Source organism: Bombina bombina, chromosome 2 (genome assembly GCF_027579735.1).
Source record: "Bombina bombina isolate aBomBom1 chromosome 2, aBomBom1.pri, whole genome shotgun sequence".
NCBI classification, from domain to species: Eukaryota; Metazoa; Chordata; class Amphibia; order Anura; family Bombinatoridae; genus Bombina; species Bombina bombina.
In genome coordinates this window covers 1302403283-1302425520 of record NC_069500.1, presented here as the reverse complement: position 1 = coordinate 1302425520, position 22238 = coordinate 1302403283, and the positions used below count along the sequence as shown (strand labels likewise).

At 38.9% G+C, this 22238-nt stretch overlaps 1 protein-coding gene across 2 annotated transcripts in view; it reads right to left on the bottom strand.

The window, feature by feature from the left end:
• The window catches only part of SLC2A9 (solute carrier family 2 member 9), a 1122280-nt gene that overhangs the window by 405352 nt on the left and 694690 nt on the right, over positions 1 to 22238 (bottom strand). For both annotated transcript variants that reach the window (XM_053704140.1, XM_053704141.1), the window contains exon 10: positions 575 to 676. In XM_053704140.1, the coding sequence (XP_053560115.1) occupies positions 575 to 676 (102 nt within the window). The remainder of the gene's footprint in view (positions 1 to 574; positions 677 to 22238) is intronic.

The following is a 22238-nucleotide window of genomic DNA, read 5'->3' as shown; positions in this document are numbered from 1 at the left end:
GCAATGCTACTAAAAATGCAAAAGGCAGAGAACGGAGACAGGAACTACTGATGTCACTGAATTTAGAGCAACTAAAGTCTGAATTATGTTTGTTTTTTGTTTTTTTGTTTCTCCCTTACTAAATTGAAGAAGCTATTTTTCAAAATTAACATTTTTTAAGCCTCCGGTTGCAACATATCAAAGCTTTGTGGCAATCCGACAAATACCATAAACACATAGTAATATAATATAGTAGTTGGCATCACTGAGAACAAAATGTACCAATCTCTGAAATAATCAACCTATGTAACCATTATATTCCCTACACTGTATGATGATATAAACCTATGCCAAACTATATTGGACCATGACATTTCTACATTAAGATACTCTAGGAGATGTGAGATCTTGGCAAACATAAAAAAAAAATGGAACTAATTGGCATTGTATTTTCTGTAAATTAATAAGAAAATTTAATTCTGCACCCAAACTTAACACAAACTAATAACAGTAGATTGAGGTCTATTACAGACACCCTAAAATTGTACACAAGAAGAGATAATATGAACAACAATAAATCTCTTACACTTCTTACCTGAAAAGTCAGAGATACAGTCAAAATTCCAAAGAATACTGTCATCATGCCAAATCCTCCAATTAGAAGAGGTCTGCGCCCAAGCTTTTCTACAGTCATACCCTGTATGGAAGACAACATTTTCAAACATTATGGCTTTTAAAGATTCAAATAAATTCCATCTAATCTTTTCAAGATTCACATCCAATAAAAATATTTTACCTTTTCTCAAAACAAGATTTTTTAAAAAAAATTTTAAGGTTTTTTAAGAGGATGCCGGAACAAAGGATAATCGGACAGTCCGTGTTTAAAAACTTCAAGCTTTATTTGCAATTATTAAAAATGGAAAGCAGCAAACATCCGCACAGAAGAGGCGCAACACCAGTGTGGCTTACGCTTTTGGGCTTTATGCCGTATTCATAGCCATGCATACGACATAAAGCAGAAACGCGTAAGCCATACTGATGTCCGATTATCCTTTCTTCCTGCCTTGCCCACCAGCAGGATGGTTCGTGCATCATTTACATTCCATGTTGGGCACTGGACAAGCTAACCAGAAACCTAAGGATTGTTATGCTGGATACAGATACAGACTCGAAGGTCACTCCGTATCATCCTCCCCCTACCCCATTGGTTGTTTGGATCATGTCACGTCTGACGTCAACGCGACACTCTGTCCTCGTGGAAAAGAGAAGCTGCAGAGGCCCCGTAAACGGTGATAATATCCGGCGAAGACAGCGTTGTATTCGTGAAAAGAGGATTAATCCTAGAGGCCGGGAGGCACCTGAAGCGGGCGTGCAGCTGCATGGTGAGAATGTCAGCGGTTGTATGATATTGGGGTAATATATCTTCTAGGGGTGATTGGATACACATGCATCAATTGTTTCTATTGGACCGTATTTCAAGACTCGTTGCATTTATTGGTGGTCTGCTACAGTTTCTTACCCTTTTTCACCTTTTACTTTTTAAGAGGATGCCTACCGATTTTGATGAAAGTAATACATAAGTTTCAAAATACAGAACTAACCTGGCATGTATTCCCTTGCTTACAAAGAATATTATAACATGTTTTTCAACATTTTCATTGGGTTTTTTAAACTCAAGATCATTCTAATCCTCAAGAAACACAATTTTCAGGGAATACCCTGCTATATTCTTTACAATGAGAATTTTCAGCAACGGTATTTCAATCAGAAAAACCTTTTCACATAGGTTCTCAAATGCTTGATTGATCTACTCATACTATTTGCACAGAGTTGTTTTATATGCTTGCATGTGTTTAGTTTAAGGGAAATATGATAATTATTTACTGGTTTAATAAAAACTTTAAAAGTATTGTTGAAATCACACTTTTGAACTATTAAATGTGTACTGTACAAAAATGCAGTAATCAGAATGTGCATTTATGCTTATGCATGCAATTCCTTATTTAGATGCTATAACATTTTTAATGGGACAAAATGTTCAAAACTGAAATTTGCATGAGGTAATTTCACTTTTCATTTTTGGCCAGATTACAAGGGGAGACCTTATTATTATTATTATTATTATTATTCTTTATTTATTAAGCGCCAACATATTCTGCAGCGCTGTCCATGGATACAGTTAATTTAAATAAAACAATACAAGACTTGTAAGATACAGGACAAAATATACAAACACATACAGGAGGGATTGAGGGCCCTATTCCCGTGGGAACTTACAATCTAGAACTGAGCGTTTACTGCGCTAGACGTTTGGCTTTTTGGGCTTGTTGGGTTGCTTTCATATTATTAGTTGAAAGTAAATTGTTTTCTCTCTCACTCTATTCCGATGAGCCCAAAAAGCCAAGCTTAGAATATCACGTGCACGTTCACGTATTCTCCCATAGAAGTCAATAAAGCAACAAAAGTGAAAAAAGCTAACACCCAACTTGCACACAAACACGATTGCATATTCTCAAGTGCTCTAACCCGACATGAAAACATGAAAATTTCACATTCAAATGTTCTTCACATAGAAGAAAAAGTTATATTTATTCATAAATAAATATTTCTATATATTAAAATACATAAATATATTTGTACACACTAAGGCCTCTATTTATCAAGCTCGCCTAACATCGCCGCTGCGGACCTGAATACGTTCACCAAATTTATCAAGAAAGCTGTCAAAAAGCCGCGCATCAAGTACAGTGCGATGAGCAGCGGACTGTTGTTAACTAACAGTCATCGATCTCGCTGCTCATCGGCTTATTTACAGCTTTCTTGCTAGCCTGTCACTAAGCACCCACACTATACTTTACTGTTTTACCCCCTACACCGCCGCTCCTGGAGCCCCCCGCAACTAAATAAAGTTATTAACCCCTAAACCGCCACTCCCGGACCCCGCCGCAACTAAATAAATATATTAACCCCTAAACCGCCGCTCTCGGACCCCGCCGCTGCCTACAGTATACCTATTAACCCCTAATCTGCCACCCCTATACCGCCACCACCTACATAAAGTTATTAACCCCTATCTTGCCGCTCCCGGACCCCACCGCAAATAAATAAAATGTTTAACCCTTAAACCACTGCTCTCTGAGCCAATCGCCACCTACATTACATTTATTAACCCCTAATCTGCCCTCCCTACACCACTGCCACCTACATTATATCTATTAAACCCTAAACCTAAGTCTAACCCTAACCCTAACACCCCCCTAACTTAAATATTATTTAAATTAATCTAAATAAGTATTCCTATAATTAAATAAATTATTCCTATTTAAAACTAAATATCTACCTATAAAATAAACCCTAAGATAGCTACAATATAACTAATAGTTACATTGTAGCTATTTTAGGGTTTATTTTTATTTTACAGGCAACTTTGTATTTATTTTAACTAGGTACAATAGCTATTAAATAGTTATTAACTATTTAATAGCTACCTAGTTAAAAATAACTACAAATTTACCTGTAAAATAAAACCTAACCTAAGTTACAATTACACCTAACACTATACTACAATTAAATAAATTAAATTAATTCAATACAATTACCTACAATTAAATAAAAATAACTAAAATTAACTAAAGTACAAAAAAAACCTCTAAATTACAGAAAAAAAATAAATAAAGTTCAAACTAATTACACCTAATCTAAGCCCCCTTATAAAATAAAAAAATCAGCCAAAATAATAAAATTCCCTACCCTATACTAAATTACAAATAGCCCTTAAAAGGGCTTTTTGCGGGGCATTGCCCCAAAGTAATCAGCTCTTTTACCTGTAAAAAAAGAAATACATCCCCCCAACATTAAAACCCACCACCCACACACAACCTTACTCTAAAACCCACCCAAACACCCCTTAAAAAACACTAACCCTCTGAAGATCACCCTACCTTGAGCTGTCTTCACCCAGCCGGGCCTAAGTCCTCAAAGAATCCGGGCGAAGTGGTCCTCCAGATGGGCAGAAGTCTTCATCCAATCCGGCCAGAAGAGGTCCTCCAGATGGGCAGAAGTCTTCATCCAAGCAGCATCTTCTTCCATCCGACGAGGAGCTGCACCATCGATCCCAACGACTAAACGACAAATGAAGGTTCCTTTAAATGATGTCATCCAAGATGGCGTCCCTTGAATTCCGATTGGCTGATAGAATTCTATCAGCCAATCGTAATTAAGGTAGGAAAAATCCGATTGGCTGATGAAATCAGCCAATCGGATTGAACTTCAATCCGATTGGCTGATCCAATCAGCCAATAGAATGCAAGGTCAATCCTATTGGCTGATTGGATAAGCCAAACAGATTGAACTTCAATCCAATTGGCTGATTTCATCAGCCAATCAGATTTTTCCTACCTTAATTCCGATTGGCTGATAGAATCCTATCAGCCAATCAGAATTCAAGGGACGCCATCTTGGATGACGTCATTTAAAGGAACCATCATTCGTCGTTTAGTTGCCGGGATCGATGGATGCTCAGCGTCGGATGTCTTCAAGATGGTGCCACTCCTCGTCGGATGGAAGAAGATAGAAGATGTCGCTTAGATGAAGACTTCTGCCCATCTGGAGGGCCTCTTCTGGCCGGATTGGATGAAGACTTCTGCCCATCTGGAGGACCACTTCACCCAGATTCGTTGAGGACTTGGGCCCGGCTGGGTGAAGACGGCTCAAGGTAGGGTGATCTTCATGGGGTTCGTGTTAGGTTTTTTTAAGGGGGGTTTGGGTGGGTTTTAGAGTAAGGTTGGGTGTGGGTGGTGGGTTTTAATGTTGGGGGGGGTGTATTTATTTTTTTACAGGTAAAAGAGCTGATTACTTTGGGGCAATGCCCCGCAAAAAGCCCTTTTAAGGGCTATTTGTAATTTAGTATAGGGTAGGGCAGTGATTTTCAATCTTTTTTTTGCCGTGGCACACTTTTTTACATTAAAAAATCCTGCAGCACACCACCATCCCAAAATTTTACAAAATCACACATTGTAGCCTAATACAGCATATATATATATAACGGTATATATACACACACACACACACATACTGTACTGTGTTGTCATGCCATGCCTCCTACAAACTATACGTGACATATTGACATTCATTCACAAACAATCATGGCTGTAAATTATGTCTGCGTGATAAACCTGTCACATACCTCCCAAAATTTCAAAATTTGAAAGAGGGACACCCCCCCACTGGGAACCCCCCTCCCCGCAAACTGTGTTATCTGTGGAGCACAAGATTATATGTGGAGCATGGTATATATATATATATATATATATATATATATATATATATATATATATATATATACACATATATATATACACACACACACAAGCATACACACATGCATACATACATACACACATGCATACATACATACACACATGCATACACACTCACACATACATATACACACAAACACATAAACACACACAAATGCATACATACACACACATACACACACATACATACATACATACACACAAATGCATACATACACACACATACATGACAACAAAACAATTCAGACAGCAGATACAATACACATATAAACTAATTTACTTAATTCTATTGACCTATTTCTTCTCTGGATATCTTAGAAACCGTTTCCCTCCTGAAATCTAGTAAAAAAAAACACCTCTGTTTTTCCTTCTTTTGAAAAACGTTTCCCTCCTGAACTCTAGTAAAATTATGGAAAAGTATGGAGGTGCTAGCTTGGTTATGCTTTTTTAGTGATATTTGACCAGCAGTCAACTTGCACAGCCAAATTACCAAGAAAGAAGATATAAAGGTGGTAACAGTAAATTTGAAGCCTTTTTTTGAACGTTACACTCCTGAAACAGTGAATCATAATGGAGGTGCTTGGTTATGTTTTTTTCAGGATATGATTTGACCTGCAGTTAACTTCCACTGCACACAAAAATTACAAACAACATGATATAATGTTGGTACAGTGAATTTCAGTAACAGTCAGTAAATTTGGGGATTTGTTTTTTGTTTTTGTTTACCTTATTACACTCTGACACTCCTGAAACCCCACTGCCCAGATTCAGACCTTCCCTATCTTCTGACTTCGTCACACGGACGTTCTTTCTGTGCCACTGCCAGACTGTAACAGCCAGTGCTGCTCCTTCCCCCACGCTAGTTCTGCACACACTCCGAGTCCACACAGCACCGGCTGGCTGGCTCCTCCTTCTTCCTCTACAGTGAGTCTCCAGTCCTCCGGTCATGTTCCTTGTGCTGAGAAGAAACGTGAATGACGTGACCTAGCTGGAACTGTTCTGGAGGAGGAGCACTAGACACGTGTTATGGGGGTTCCTTCCAAGTGTGAACACGGGTCGGGGACGCGAGTTGCCGCTGCGCAGATACCCTCAGTCATCATCTCACTCAAAATTAAAAAAACGCCCCAGAGTAAAAAACAAGCAAAATTTAAAAAATATGTCACACTGTTGTCAGTCTGCCGGGGCACACCTGAGGATCTCTCACGGCACACTAGTGTGCCACGGCACACTGGTTGAAAAACACTGGGGTAGGGAATTTTATTATTTTGAGGGGATTTTTTATTTTATTAGGGGGCTTAGATTAGGTGTAAATAGTTTAAACTTCTTGTAATTTTTTTTTAATTTTCTGTAATTTAGAGGGTTTTTTTTGTACTTTAGTTAATTTTAGTTATTTTTTATTTAATTGTAGGTAATTGTATTTAATTAATTTAATTTATTTAATTGTAGTATAGTGTTAGGTGTAATTGTAACTTAGGTTAGGCTTTATTTTACAGGTATATTTGTATTTATTTTAACTAGGTAGCTATTAAATAGTTAATAACTATTTAATAACTATTGTACCTAGTTAAAATAAATACAAAGTTGCCTGTAAAATAAATATAAACCCTAAAATAGCTACAATGTAACTATTAGTTATATTGTAGCTATCTTAGGGTTTATTTTATAGCTAAGTATTTAGTTTTAAATAGGAATAATTTATAGGAATATTTATTTAGATTAATTTAAATAATATTTAAGTTAGGGGGGTGTTAGGGTTAGACTTAGGTTTAGGGGTTAATAGATATAATGTAGGTGGCGGCGGTGTAGGGGGGGCAGATTAGGGGTTAATAAATGTAATGTAGGTGGCGGTGGGCTCCGGGAGCGGCGCTTTAGGGGTTAAACAATTAATTTATTTGCGGCGGGGTCCGGGATTGGCAGGGTAGGGGATTAATAACTTTATGTAGGTGGCGGCGGTATAGGGGGCAGCAGATTAGGGGTTAATAGGTATAATGTAGGTGGCAGCAGGGTCTGGGAGCGTCGGTTTAGGGGTTAATAAGTATAAAGTAGGTGGTGGCGGTGTAGGGGTTAATAAATTTATTATAGTTGCGGTGGGGTCCATGAGCGGCGGTTTAGGGGTTAAACATTTTATTTCGTTGCAGCGGGGTCCGGGAGCTGCGGTTTAGGGGTTAATACGTATAATGTAGGTGGCAGCGGTGGCAGGGCGGCGGTTTAGGGGTTAATACGTATAATGTAGGTGGCGGCGGTGTCGGGGAAGCGGTTTTGGGGTTAATACGTATTATGTAGGTGGTGGCGGGGCGGCGGTTTAGGGGTTAATAAGTATAAAGTAGGTGGCGGCGGTGTAGGGGGGACAGATTAGGGGTGTTTAGACTCGGGGTACATGTTAGGGTGTTAGGTGCAGACACTTCCCATAGGAATCAATGGAATATCGGGCAGCAGCGAACATGAGCTCTCGCTGCTGTCAGACTTCCATTGATTCCTATGGGAATAGTGCCAGAATAGTGGCGAGCGTACCTGGTTGTTCTTTGATAACTACCAAAAGTAGTCAGATTGTGCTGAACGTGTGTTTGGAACATCTGGAGTGACGTAACCATCGATCTGTGTCGGACTGAGTCCGGCGGATCGTATGTTACGTCACTAGATTCTACTTTTGCCGGTCTGTAGGGCTTGATAACTATGGTGAATCAGCCTCACCACAAATACACTGCGGAATTCCAGCGTATTTGCGGTTGATGGCTTGATAAATAGAGGCCTAGGTATTTATCATGTCTCTGTGGCATACGTGTCTGAAATAGTGATTTTTTTTTTTTTACTAGAAACATTTTTGGTAATATTTGTTTCCTAAAACCAATGGGATAGACGTTAAAACTAACTACAGCATAGAAGCCCAAACAAATAGTTGGGTTATCTCTAAGTGATATCCGCAAGAAAATAAACAGGATAATATCAAGGTCAATTTAATTCTAGGTCCAGATGGAATACACCCAAGAGCTCTAAAGGAACAAAGCACTGTCATAGCCAAACTTCTGCCTTAATGTTTCAAGACTTGTTATCAACAGACATAATTAGTACCCCAGGACTATTGTAAAGCTTTTTTGACACTTTTTAAAAAGGGTAGCAAGACTGATCCAGGAAGCTATAGACCATCAGTAGATCATGTCAAACAAATCTAATTAGATTCTATGAGGAGGTAAGCAAAATAAAAATAGAGGTGAACCAGTTGATGTGATTTACTTGGATTTCCAAAAGCTTTTTATACAGTGCCATATCAGAGATTATTGTACAAAATGAAAGGACTGAGAATAGCTGAAAATGTTAACTCATGGATAAAAAAACTAGATAAAAGACAAGGAGCAATGTGCTATAGTAAATGGCTCATACTCAGATTGGACGAAAGTAATTAGTGGGGTCCCTCAAGGATCAATACTTGGCACGGTTCTTTTTAATATTTTTATAAATAACTTAGAGGAAGCATTAAATTGCAACATCTTTATTTTGCAGATGATCCAACATTGTTTAAGGTGATTAGGTCAGTGCAGGATGTGATTGCTTTGTAAGGCGATATTCAAAAATTGGAGGAATGGGCTGGTAAATGGCAAAAGAGATTTAATACTGGTAAATGTAAGGTTCTATATTTTAGAAATAAAAATATGCAGGCTACTTATTATTTTATTATTTAAATGGAACTAGACTTAGCAAAACAGTGGAGGAAATTTATCTAGGCATACTTATAGATAGCAAGCTAACAATGAGTGCAATGCAAGGCAGTGGCTTCTAGGGCTAATAAGATACTAGTATGTATTAAAAGAGGCATATATGTAAGGGAAGAAAGCATAATTAAATCACTGGTAAACCTCACCTTGAGTAAGGAGTTTATTTCTGGGGGCAAATTCTAAAAGTGGACATTGCAGAACTGGATAAAAGTAAAAATAAAAAAAGGGGAATTGAGTATTTAAACAATAAAGAGAGGTTCACCAAATTAAGTCTGACGCTAGAAAAAAGGTGCTTAAGAGGTGATATGATTACTTTATATAAATATATTCAAGGCCCATATATAGAGTTAGTGGAAGCGCTGTTTATTCCATGACGATTCTTTCTGACATTATGCAACCATTTAAGGCTATAGGAAAGAAGATTTAATCTCCAGCAACATAAACATGTCTTCACTGTAAGTGGAGGATTACCGAAACGGAGGAATAATATTGGGAGCTGGGCAATAAATTAGGCTGCAGTGGGACATTATTACTAATTGAATTTATTCAGGTTGGGGATGTCATGGCTAGCGTAAATTGCAGTGCAGCACATTGTAGTTATGATTATTGAAATTGGTGTAAACATAGTGACTATTAAAATCAAGGTTTCTGTAGCACTGTCAATAGCTGCACATAATGGTGATTGCTATTATGCTATAGCAGCCACAATTTCAAGTAATGGATGTTACTGATTCCTGTGAGCTATCCCAAGGTTTAAAGGGACAGTACACTGTAAAATTGTTTTTATAATAATGTATTTTCAATGACTTGTTTTACCAGCTGCAGAGTATAAACAGTATGAGAAATTGCATTTTCGGGTTTATTTGTTTATATGAAGTAACTGTTTTTTTGCTTTTAAACCACAGCCAATTACAATGGGTTGAGCTTCAGGTAATATCATATCTCATTATGTTATCACTTTATGTACACACACTTGCTTCCTTATCTTATATTTGTCTGGAAAACTAAATCTCAATACATAGAGAAAAAAATGGAAAAATATAATTGTATTACTTAACTATCCTGCACCCCACTGTGAGTTTAATTTCTTCTGCTGGCTGTGTTTGCTTAGGCTATTCAATAGCTGAGACTCCAGTATCAAAACGTTCAGTATAGGTTTGGAAACCACAGGCTAAATCAGCTATTTCAAAGGCCAAAATAGGGTTAAAGGAGCTACTGGTAAACAATTTAATACAATCCAGCAGGTAAAATGGATAATTGGAAACAATTTAAATGGGAGAAAATGTTTGAGTGAACTGTCCCTTTAAGTCTCTGAACTTTGGTGCTGTTGTAATGTGATAGTTGATAGAAGCTAATTGATTGATTTATAGAATGACAGAAAGATAAGGTTGAGTAGCTTAAAGGGATACTAAACCCAAAATTTTTATTTCATGATTTAGATAGAGCAACTTTCTAATTTTCTCATGTTATCAAATTTTCTTAGTTCTCTTGCTATCTTTATTGGAAAGGCAGTGATGTAAAGCTTAGGAGCTGGCCCATTTTAGGTTCAGCCCCCTGGATAGCACTTGCTTATTGGTGGCTACATTTAGCCACTAATCAGCAAATGCTACCCAGGTGCTGAACCAAAAATGGGCCGGCTCCTAAGCTTTACATTCCTGCTTTTCAAATAAAGATAGCAAGAGAAAAAGAAAAAAGTATAATAGGAGTAAATTAGAAAGTTGCTTAAAATTGCATGCTCTAGACATGCCCTAGAGCTTCCGGAGGAGGAGCACAGGTGTGTGTTCAGGTGCTGCACCTGTCCTGATTTCTCCTACCTACAAGCTGTTGGTGTGGAACCACGCCTAAAAACCCTCTAGTTTAGGGTGGCTTGTATTGCTGAATATCACCGCTGCTGGAAACTCCATAGTGCCCTGACATTGCACTAAATAGCTGCAGGTAGCAGCCCTGAAAAAGGACCTTTTATCATAGTAAAACTAATATTTGTTAAGAAGGAAATAGAAAGAAAATGCCTGCTGTCTCACAGCCCCCTTATTGACCCGGGGTAACCCAAGAAAAAGTGCTCAGTTAAACCAACAGGCAAGCTAAATCCCCGATCACTGCCGAATAAATTGTAGCGGAGGACGGAGCTGAGAGCCGCTGCACTTGTCATGAGCTGTGTGGTCTCTGAGAACTTGCTGCTTTCCTGAGTGCAGCTTTGCTGAATGCCTGGGAGTGGGAACTGGAGTTACCCGTGTGTCGTCCCCGCATTGTGCTTGGTCCAGAGGGTGTGGATGGTGTAGCCCGTTGTTTCTCTTTTCTGCATTTTTTGCGCTGAAGTGGCGCTCCCCCTCCCACCGGTGCTGCGTGAGGGGGGGCCACTGCTGGAGGAGACGGGTCGATCCTTGGTGCAAGGCTGGTTCCGGGAAGGATAACGGTGAGCTGTTGGAGCGGTAATTGTGGATGCCTTCCCCCCCGCCTCTGCCTTCTTTCCTCTGCCACTTGCCAAGGTGTTGAGACTCAGGAGTATTGTGGATGTCGGCCGATAAGAGTGATTGTGGCAGCATTTGAGTCACACCCTTGAAAGTAGCTGACCGGCTTTTCTGAAAAAGTCACAGGAGGCGAGGTTATTGGTTTCTGTGCAGCACAGTCTGCTGACTTGTTTCCCGGCAATTGTTGTCCCCCTAACCTGGAAGACGCTCCCCTTCCCACCGATGCTGCGTGAGGGGGGGCTGAGGTTGATGACCGCTGGCTATCTCCTGCTCAAACCTTGGGCTAATGGTTCTGGGTAACGTAGAACTCCTGGGATAAAATCTGCAGTTTTGCTCTCCTTTTTAGCCTCTTCTACCCTGGAAGGACTTGGCTCAGTATTGGACCCTTAATAATTATTTCTTTTTTCCTTTGCTGGGGTTTGCACATAAGAGTCCATAAGAGGTGATAGCAGGCCTGACTTTGTTAGAAATAACGGCTATTTGTTTCCAAGCACTGTATAACATCTAAACTTGTTAGACCTGTTTTCTTTAGCTGCTATTTATGATAAGTTAAAACTTAGAACACCTTAGTTTCTAAATGGCATTTATTTTCTCTTGAAAGCGCATGTTGTTAACTTATAGCAGCAAAATGTGAAACATTGTATTATCTTATTTCCTGAATCATTTAGTTTGTTACTAATCGACTGGGGGTGTTTGCTTGTCTCTCTCTCAGGCCCATAGCAAGTGTATCTTGACACCGGACCATTCTATGTAGCTATGTTTAAGCTTTGAAGTCACATCCAGCGGTGTTAAAATATACTATGAGTATTGGCCTTAAAGAAGTAAATTATATTTAGCTCAGGGGTGTGTTTGACCCTGACATAAGTAACGGCTATTGGCCTATAAGTGCATTATAATACCTAAATTTGTTAGGTTTCTCTTCCTTAAATTTTGTATTCCTGACAACTTTAAACCTAGAACCCCCTAGTTTCTAACTGGAATATATCTCTTCTGGAAATGGTATGTTGTTAATCTGCAGCAGCAAAATGTGAAACACTGTATTATCATATTTTTTGAACCATTCAGAATGTTACTGATTGACTGGGGGTTTTTTCTGTTTTTTTTCTCAGACCCACAGCAAACGTAGTATAATATTGGATTACCTTATATAGTTTTGCTTAACTCTTAAAGTCACATCAAGTTCTGCTAAAACATATTATGAGAACTGGTCTTATAGCAGTAAATTATACTTAGTCTAAAGGTGTGCTAATAGCCTACAAGTAATCTGGTGTGCCAGATACATACAGGCGAAATAATCTGAGTACCAATTAGTTTAAAAGTACCTTAAAAGCTGAGTTTCTCTTAAAAATTACAAAACATTGATCTGATGGCCTAGGACTGGAGACTTGAGTGGTTAAACACTGTCTCTTCTGTTCTCAATTGAAAATTTAAAACGGTATATTAATTTCTATTGAGGGCTTTTCTAAAGTTTGTGGGCTCTACAGCAGGACCCCTTTTCTGTGATATGATATATCTTATCTTGTCACCAGCATGACTGAACCTGACTCACTTAGTTCACGGTTAATTTTTCTTGGTTCTCTCTCCTTTCAGAGGAGAAGATAACATTAACAATACACAAAAGTCTGCACTTTTCTTTTTTCACACATCCCTCACATCTCCCTCCCCTTCTTAGTAGATTACTCTGCCTTTTTTTTTTTTTTTCTTTCTTCCCTGTTCCCTATCACAATCCTTTCCCACTATCTTATGGATAAATTTTTACACACACAATCTCGCACATCACCTTCAGTCATGTCGGCCAGACAGAGGGATAAAAAACATAAATCTAATATAGAGCCTGTGGGTGAGCCACAAATGGTAATCCAAGAATCCTCAAATTTACCTGATTCTGCTGACACACAGTCCCTAGTTTTAAATATTTCTGCTGCTCTTGCACCCAAGTTTGATTCACTTAGAATAGAAATCAAACAAGATATTGCGCAGCTAGCTGCAGAAGTCAAACAATTCTCCGAAAGGTTCTCCGAAATTGAACAGAGAGTCTCTGACTTAGAAGATCTCACTTTAGCTCAAAATAGTAAACTAGAAGCTACTTCCTCAGCCCTTGCTAAATTGCAAAATAAAGTAGAAGATTTGGAAAATCGCGCTAGGCGCAATAACTTGAAAGTAGTGGGGGTACCTGAGGGGAAGCAGTTTGAGGATTTAAATAAATTCATAACACAAACACTACCAACATTGTTGAACATACCTCAAACGCAGCCAGTCATAGAAAGGGTGCATAGGATAGGGCCATCACCTCTACCTAAGGAAAATATGAGGCCAAGACCAATCATAGTTAAATTCTTGAATTACCAGGACAAGATTACATTTTTACAAGCCTTTCGTAAAAATCAACCTATATTACTAGAAGGTACGAAGATCCTTTTATTTCAAGACTATGCAGCTGAAACTGCCTCAAAAAGAAGGCAGTTGGCTCCGGTATGCACTAAGTTTATACAGCAGGGGCTGCGAGCGACAATCTTACATCCTGCCAGGTTACGTCTTGTGTGTAACAACACTCTGCACTTTTTTGATTCTGCCCATACGGCAGAAGCTTTTTTCACCAAAAACTGCACACCTGAGCAGTTGAGGTGATATACTATTTAGTTTTTTTTCCCCTTGGTAAATATTAGAATAGATCTGTTATTTCTTATTTATTCTCTAAGATGGGCCCTTTTCAGCAAATGGGCAGCATACGGCTCAGGTGGATTAGTCGTATGTTTTGGGGTTCTCTTTTTCTTCTTTTTTTTTTTTTTTTTTTTTTTTCTCTTCACCACCTTCCCTTCTGGAACATAGATCTTTATTATAATGACTGGGATTAAGTTTACTTCATGGAATATAGGAGGGCTAACTTCTCCTATTAAGAGAAAGACGATAATTTCCTATTTGAAGAAAATAGGTTCTGCTATTGCTTTTCTACAAGAAACCCACTTAAAGACTCAAGAAATTCTTAAATTAAAATCTTCTTGGGTTAAGGAGGTCTTTTTTTTACCTAGTTCTAGCCGAAAAGGTGGAGTTGCTATTCTTCTGGGTAAAAAACTTAAATATGAGATAATACAAAGTGAATCAGATGAGGAGGGGAGATATATCATATTGAAAATTAAGATTGTTAATGTTTTGTATACTTTATGCAATGTATATGCTCCAAATGTTTTTAGTCTCTCATTTTGGGATACACTTCAGGCCAGGCTCATGACATGTGCAGAGGGTTTTTTTCATTTTAGCTGGTGACTTTAACATGGCTCCCCAATACCCAATTGATAGAATGAGGCAGCAGCCATTAGTTAAAAAAAACCAAAAGAGATAATCTTGAGGCAAAGTTGTTTTCCAGAATCTTTTCTAATTTGAGAGTTAGGGATATTTGGAGGATATTGAATCCGGATACACGTGATTTTACATGTCTCTCAAAAGCACATAAATCACTGTCACGGATTGATTTATTTTTGGTTGACGAAAGACTTTGTTAACACAAAGTATCAGCTCAAATCTTGCCTATTGTGGTATCTGACCATGCTCCAATCTGCTTTGAGATTTATGCGACTGGCCTTTCACATATAAATAATCGGTTTTTCTTTCCTAAATATTTGTCTGCTGATTCTGGATTCAGAGGCTTCCTTGAAACTAAGTTTCAGGACTTTGCCTTGTTTAATGCGGAGGCTAGAGTCCGTCCTTCTTTGTTCTGGGAAACTGCTAAAGCAGTGCTGAGGGGGGAAATTCTGGCATACACTATTAGGCGTACCAAGAAATTTAAAAAAACGCGAAAATGAACTTCTTCGCGCAGTTACAAATGCTTATAACTCATATCTATTAGAAAAAACGCCCCAGAAATGGGTTAAATACATTGCTGCATTAGAAGAGAGAGATTCATTCTTACTATATAAATCTACCCAGCAGGAAGTTCGGTTTTCTGCGAAATTCTACAAATATGGGAACAAGACGGGAAAACTTTTGGCTAGAATGTTAAGGCAGGACTTAGGTTCTCAGTTAATAGATTCCCTAGAAAGAGAGGGACGGTTGTTTAGTTCCTCTCAGGATCTTGTTCAAATTTTCTATGACTACTATAAGGGAATATATTCCCCCAGGACCTCTGACTTCATAGAACGTCGGAAATTCTGGGGAGAAATCTTCTTCCCAACATTAACACCTAGTCTAATTAAGGAACTTGAATCCCCCATTACGGAAATAGAAGTTGCAAAGGCAATTAATAATTTGGCACATAACAAAGCACCCGGTCCGGACGGAATACCTAATGAGTTTTATAAAATGATACCCTCCACGGTAATACCTGATTTGACCTTATTATTCAATCATATATATATAGAGGGAAATGAACCCTCATCTAACTTTACAGCCTCATATACGTCTTTAATTTTAAAAAAGGGTAAAGATGCAAGAATGGTCGAGTCATATAGACCCATAGCTTTGATGAACACCGATTATAAATTGTTGACTTCGATTCTCGCCCAGAGACTCCAGTCCCTTCTTCCCTTGATTATTAGCCCAGATCAGGCTGGTTTCATGAAGAATAGGAACTCTGCGGCTAAAATAAGGGAACTCCTGCTTACCTTGGATTATTTTTCGAATGGTACGGATGCTGATCATTTAGAGGAGGGAGGTAATTCAGACTTGGCAATTTTGGCTATCGACGCCGAAAAAGCCTTTGATTCAGTTTACCATGATCATCTTCTATTTTCATTAGAACAATTTGGGCTAAAAGGTAAATTTGCTAAGTTTATTGAAAAACTTTATTGTACAGCCTCCACAAGAATGATAGTAAATGGCCAGTTATCCCCAGAAATAATTCTGCATAGGGGGACTAGGCAAGGGTGTCCCCTTTCCCCACTTCTTTTTAATATTGCTATAGAACCTTTTGCTATAATGATAAGACAAAGATTAGAGGGGATTGGGGTGGCTGGGCGGGAGTTGAAAATAGCATTGTATGCTGATGATATTCTTATTTATCTTTCTAATTTACGTAGAAATCTACCTATTCTCCTATCAACTATACATCAGTTTGGTTCCTTCTCAGGATATAAGGTAAATTTAAAGAAATCTCAACTTCTCTGGATAAGGCACACTGACTGTTCTCCTATAGATGTACCCTTCTCCATAGTGAATGACTCATTTAGATATTTAGGTATAAATGTCTCAAGTAACCCTGATTCCTGGTATTCTTTGAATATTCTTCCTGTGTTGAATAAGGTCAAATCAGTTTTTAAGAACTGGCAGACTCTACCCTTGTCCTTGTCTGGACGAATAGCAGCTTATAAGATGATCTTATTACCAAAAATTCTATATGTCCTTCAAAATATTCCTCTGATTTTGAGAAAGAACGATTTGAGTTTATTTAACTCACAACTCCGTTTTTTTCTGTGGCAAGGTAGGAAATCCAGAATATCACTTGCAAAACTCTCCTTTCCAATAGGATCCGGTGGCCTGGCTTTACCTGATCTACGAGTATATAATTATGTATTCTTGGTCCGTATTCTAGCAGATTGGCTTTTTGCTCATAATTATGTTACAAATAATGACTTAGAGACCAGTATGTTGTACCCTTTTTCACCTATTGCGTTGATTCATCTCGACACTACTCATATCCCACCCCAAGTTAAACGCTATAGATCTATTTATAATATAATTTTAGCTTGGAGAAAGATATGTACTTTGCTAGGAATAGAACATCGGGTGTCGAGTTTCCTAGGTTTTCTGGGGAACCCACAATTTCAGTCAGGAACACCATCTTCAATCTTTTTAGAGTGGAAGACCCAAGGGCTTGTGAATGTTCTTCAGATACTTGATATAAAAAAAAGATGTGTGAAATCATTTGATGCTATTAGGGTGGAATTTAATATCTCCCAGAAATTTTTTTTTGCCTATCTTCAGGCTAGACACTATGCTATGAAGTTAGTGAATGAGTATGGCTGGAATTGGTCATTGGGGCGCATAGAAAACTGGTTTATTCTGGCAAAAAATAGACTCATGTCAATTTCTCCATGTTATCTGATTATTGTCTCCGATAAGGGCACAATTAATCTTGATAAAATTGCTATTAATTGGGCCACATTGATATCTCAGGAAGTAGAATCTAAAATACCTTCTCTTTCAATTCGAAAGGTTACTCAAACAACCCTTTCTGCCACATGGAGAGAATCTCATCTGAAGTTGTTACACATGACATATTTTACACCAGAAAAAGGAACGAAATGCGGCAGCACGAACTTTATTATATGTCCCATATGTTCGTTTCCCTCCGCAAACCTCCTGCACATGTTATGGACCTGCCCTAAAATTAAAAACGTATGGTCCAAAGTCCAATTTTGGCTTTGCAAGATACTAAAGCTCTCATCATTAAATTTGATAGGCAGACATATCATTTTTCTCTTTCCTGACCCAGAAGATAGACAACTCAATGTGAAGTTTATTAATATAACTATATTGGCTGTTAGATATCTTATCTTTAAAAAATGGAAAACGCTTACGGTCCCTAGTATATCAGAAATTAAAAACTGTTTAAAAAAACAATGTATTCTTGAACAATATAATATTAGTGCTGACAATGATGTCCATGTTGTTAAATTCTTTCTCAAATGGTCAGCATTTATAAAAGTTTTTTCTTCCACGGAAATTGAATATTTGATACATCCTTTACGTAATTCTGAACTGGTTCTGCTAGGGAGATGGTGAAGGGGTGCTTCCCCTTTCTTTTTTTTTTTTTTCTCTCTTCTCCTTTCTTTTTTGTTGTTGTGTTGATTTTGTTTATTTTGTTGTTTGGGGGTATTGTGCTGTTTTCCTATGTAAAAATAAAAACCCAACAAGGTATAGAATATCACAAAGCATAATATTATTATCTGGGTTATTATCTTTCTCTGTATAAATCACATCCAAAGAGTTGATGGGTATCTATAACATAGTATTGAATGTGGAATAATTTATATACTATATGCACACTTGTTATACCCAAGCTATGGTTTGGAAAAAGTTCTACTTTTGTTCTTATTTAATGGCTATGTTTCTTTTATTACTGTATGATTGTTATGGGTCCTTGTTGAATATAAATAAATATTTGAAAAAAAAAATTGCATGCTCTATCTGAATCATGAACGGAAAAAAAATTGGGTTTAGTATCCCTTTAACCCCTTCATGATCAGAGCACTTTTCCATTTGTTGACCGTCTGGGACCAAGGCTATTTTTGCATTTCTGCAGTGTTTGTGTTTAGCTGTAATTTTCCTCTTACTCATTTACTGTAATCACACATATTATATATTGTTTTTCTCACCACTTAATGGACTTTCTAAAGATACCATTATATCTTCTATAAGGTATGACGAGTCCACGGATTCATCCTTTACTTGTGGGATATTATCCTCCTGCTAACAGGAAGTGGCAAAGAGCACCACAGCAGAGCTGTCTATATAGCTCCTCCCTTAGCCCCACCCCCCAGTCATTCTCTTTGCCTACTCTAAGTACTAGGAAGGGTAAAATGAAAGAGGTGATAAAATATTTGTTTTTACTTTCTTCAAGCAAGAGTTTTTTGTTTTAAATGGTACCGGTGTGTAATATTTACTCTCAGGCAGCAGATGAAGACTTCTGCCTGGAGTATGATGATCTTAGCATTTGTAACTAAGATCCAGTGCTGTTCTCACAGAGGCTGAGGAGTACAGGAAACTTCAGTGTGAGGAACGTTTTCATGCTATATAGCAGTGAAGTATGTTCAGTCATTTTTTCTGGAGAGATTGTTTATTTCAGAAAGGCTGACAGTATCCCCATAAGGTTAAGGGTAAGTGGTAATCCTAAGAGCTATAGAAAGGCATTACTAAGCTTGCATAAGGGGCTAATTAAAAAATGGTTGACACTGGTTTTTGAATGTTTGTGGGCAAACGTTTTATGAACTGGGAGTGCTATTAACGTTTTGTGGGCAACTTTATTGAGGGTACACTTGGCTTATTTTTTTGGGTCTCAGAACCCACATGGCTAGTTAAAACCACTCTGGTGCGGTTCTTTGAGGCTGTAGAGACATCGAGTGAGATGGGCGGGGCCTATTTTCGTGCCTCAGATGCGCAGTAGTTTTCATTCAGCAAGCAGCAAGCTCCAACTCCTGAGGGCCCTTGTGGATATTTTGGGCCAAATCGAAGCTTTAACCCCATATTTACTATCCCTGAGGACAGGTAGGCGCCCCAGCAGGGCTGTGGCAAGGTGCTGGGGGTGTTTTTTCTGGATTTAGGCCTTAATTCAATCCGGTTTGCACAATAAAGGGTTAAATGTTAAATTTTCTTGTGGGGCAAACTTAACTACACATATTGAGTCTGCTACCAAAAATTTGAAAAAAGATTGTTGTTTTTCACTAAATAAAGTGTTTTCATGCTTGTTTGTAGTCATTACTAGCCTGATCAACATGTCTGACATTGAGGAAAGTCATTGTTCAATATGTTTAGAAGCCATTGTGGAACCCCCACTTAGAATGTGTCCCTCATGCACTCAAAGGTCAATAAATTGCAAAGAACATATTTTAGCTACTAAAAGTATGTCGCAGGATGATTCTCAGTCAGAAGGGAAACAGGTTATGCCATCTAATTCTCCCCAAGTGTCACAACCATTAACGCCCGCACAAGCGATGCCAAGTACTTCTAGTGCGTCTAATTCTTTCACCCTGCAAGATATGGCCGCAGTTATGAATACTACCCTCGCAGAGGATTTATTTAAGCTGCCTGGGTTGCAAGGGAAGTGCAGTAGGTCTGGTGTGAGAACAAATGCTGAGCCCTCTGACGCTTTATTAGCTATATCCGATGTACCCTCCCAATGTTCTGAGTTGGGGGTGAGGGATTTGCTGTCTGAGGGAGAGATTTCTGATTCAGGAAAGATGTTCCCTCAGACAGACTCAGATATGACGGCTTTTAAATTTAAACTGGAACACCTCCGCTTATTGCTCAGGGAGGTTTTAGTGACTCTGGATGATTTTGACCCTATTGTAGTTCCAGAGAAATTGTGTAAAATGGACAGATTTCTAGAGGTTCCTGCTTACACTGATGTTTTTCCAGTCCCTAAGAGGATTTCGGACATTGTTACTAAGGAGTGGGATAGACCAGGTATTCTGTTCGCTCCCCCTCCTACTTTTAAGAAAATGTTTCCCATATCAGACACCATGCGGGACTCGTGGCAGACAGTCCTTAAGGTGGAGGGAGCTATTTCTACCCTGGCTAAACGTACAACTATACTTATTGAGGACAGTTGTGCTTTCAAAGATCCTATGGATAAAAAATTAGAGGGTCGCGACTTCCGGGCGGCGGCCACCTTACTGGTCGCACTGAGCTTCAGCTCCTCAAGCTTTCTTTGCTATTTCTCAATTTTGCAAAGTATCTCTGGTAATATCCTGTTTAACACAGCGGAGAAGCTTGGCTGATGACGTCTAGATCTGAGATATAGGGTTTTAGATTGTGGCGTGGTTTTATTTACCATCAGTACCGGACTATCTATTTGAGGCCTTCCCCTAAACTTGAAGCCTCAGTTCCGTCCCCACAACTAGCTGTGCTTTGAATGCGCAGTTCTTACTCTAAAGGGCATCTTATTTTTTTAACTAACTGCAATATCACAGGAAGCTGCTCCCTACTACACATTGCCCTTACTACTTAGAGCACTAAATTCATTGTCTGACACCTCCTGTACATGATTACTATGGAGTCTACTACAGTTATTCTTGAGGAACTACGCCGCCTGTTAGATGGTTACCTCATTGCAATTGATGTTGCACTGAACAAGGAACCTAATGGCAACAGTGGCTGTGCTTCGGACCATCCTACCCCAATGGAGTCACCCTCATCGCAGCAGGGAAGCTGTGGTGCTTCAGTGTCCCAGTGCCCGCTACTCACCTATGTAGGACCCATATCAGAGGCTGGCTCAGTGAAGCCGGAGGCAGAGTGTGGAGAGGCTACAGCCGAGAGCATGGAGAGGGTTGCGGGACTCCATATAATCCTAGCAGATGCCAAGAGCTCCCAAAATGCGGACCGCTCCTCCTTCAAGTTGACTCAGGACAAGTTATCATCCAGACCTGCAAAATTCCCTGCTGATGTTCCTCCCCAGGAAATTGGACACGCAGGGCCGCAAACGCTATTCCCACTGAGATCTAATTATGCACAGCCTGGATGTCATCGTGTCACAGTTCCCTTCCCAGCACAGCATCTGGCTGTCATGGTTCTTCAGTTAGTTCAACCTCCAGAAGACTCAAATTGCAGAGCATCAGGGTTTGAGCCTGAAGGAAGCTTATGCCACCTGTTTGACCCAGGAGGATCTAATTTGACGACCCGAGGTCTATGCAAGGGTAATAGGGCTTGCAAATACTCCACGAGTACATTGCACTAGTCTGACAGTTTATGCATATAATGCAAGGACACAAATCCTGGACCAGCAGCTGATCATGCTTAAGGGGTAAAATATACAAGGAACGCTTAACATTTACCTATTCCCTCTCTCTTACTGTGTGTAATGGAGCATACGTGCTAGCAATGTAGTTGATTAGGTTTGGGATATTACCCTGTATATTAAGACATCAGTTCACACTATCTACAATTATTATAGTCATCAGTCATCATAGGTTTCCTCACTGTGTAAACCCCTGAGCAGCGATCCATCTGGGAAAAATACATCTCATGCCGCTTGCCCCCAACTTAGTCTCTCTTAAAGCAAATCCATGTACTGTTTGGTGTGAATTAATTTAGTTACTGGCCCCCTGGTCTCA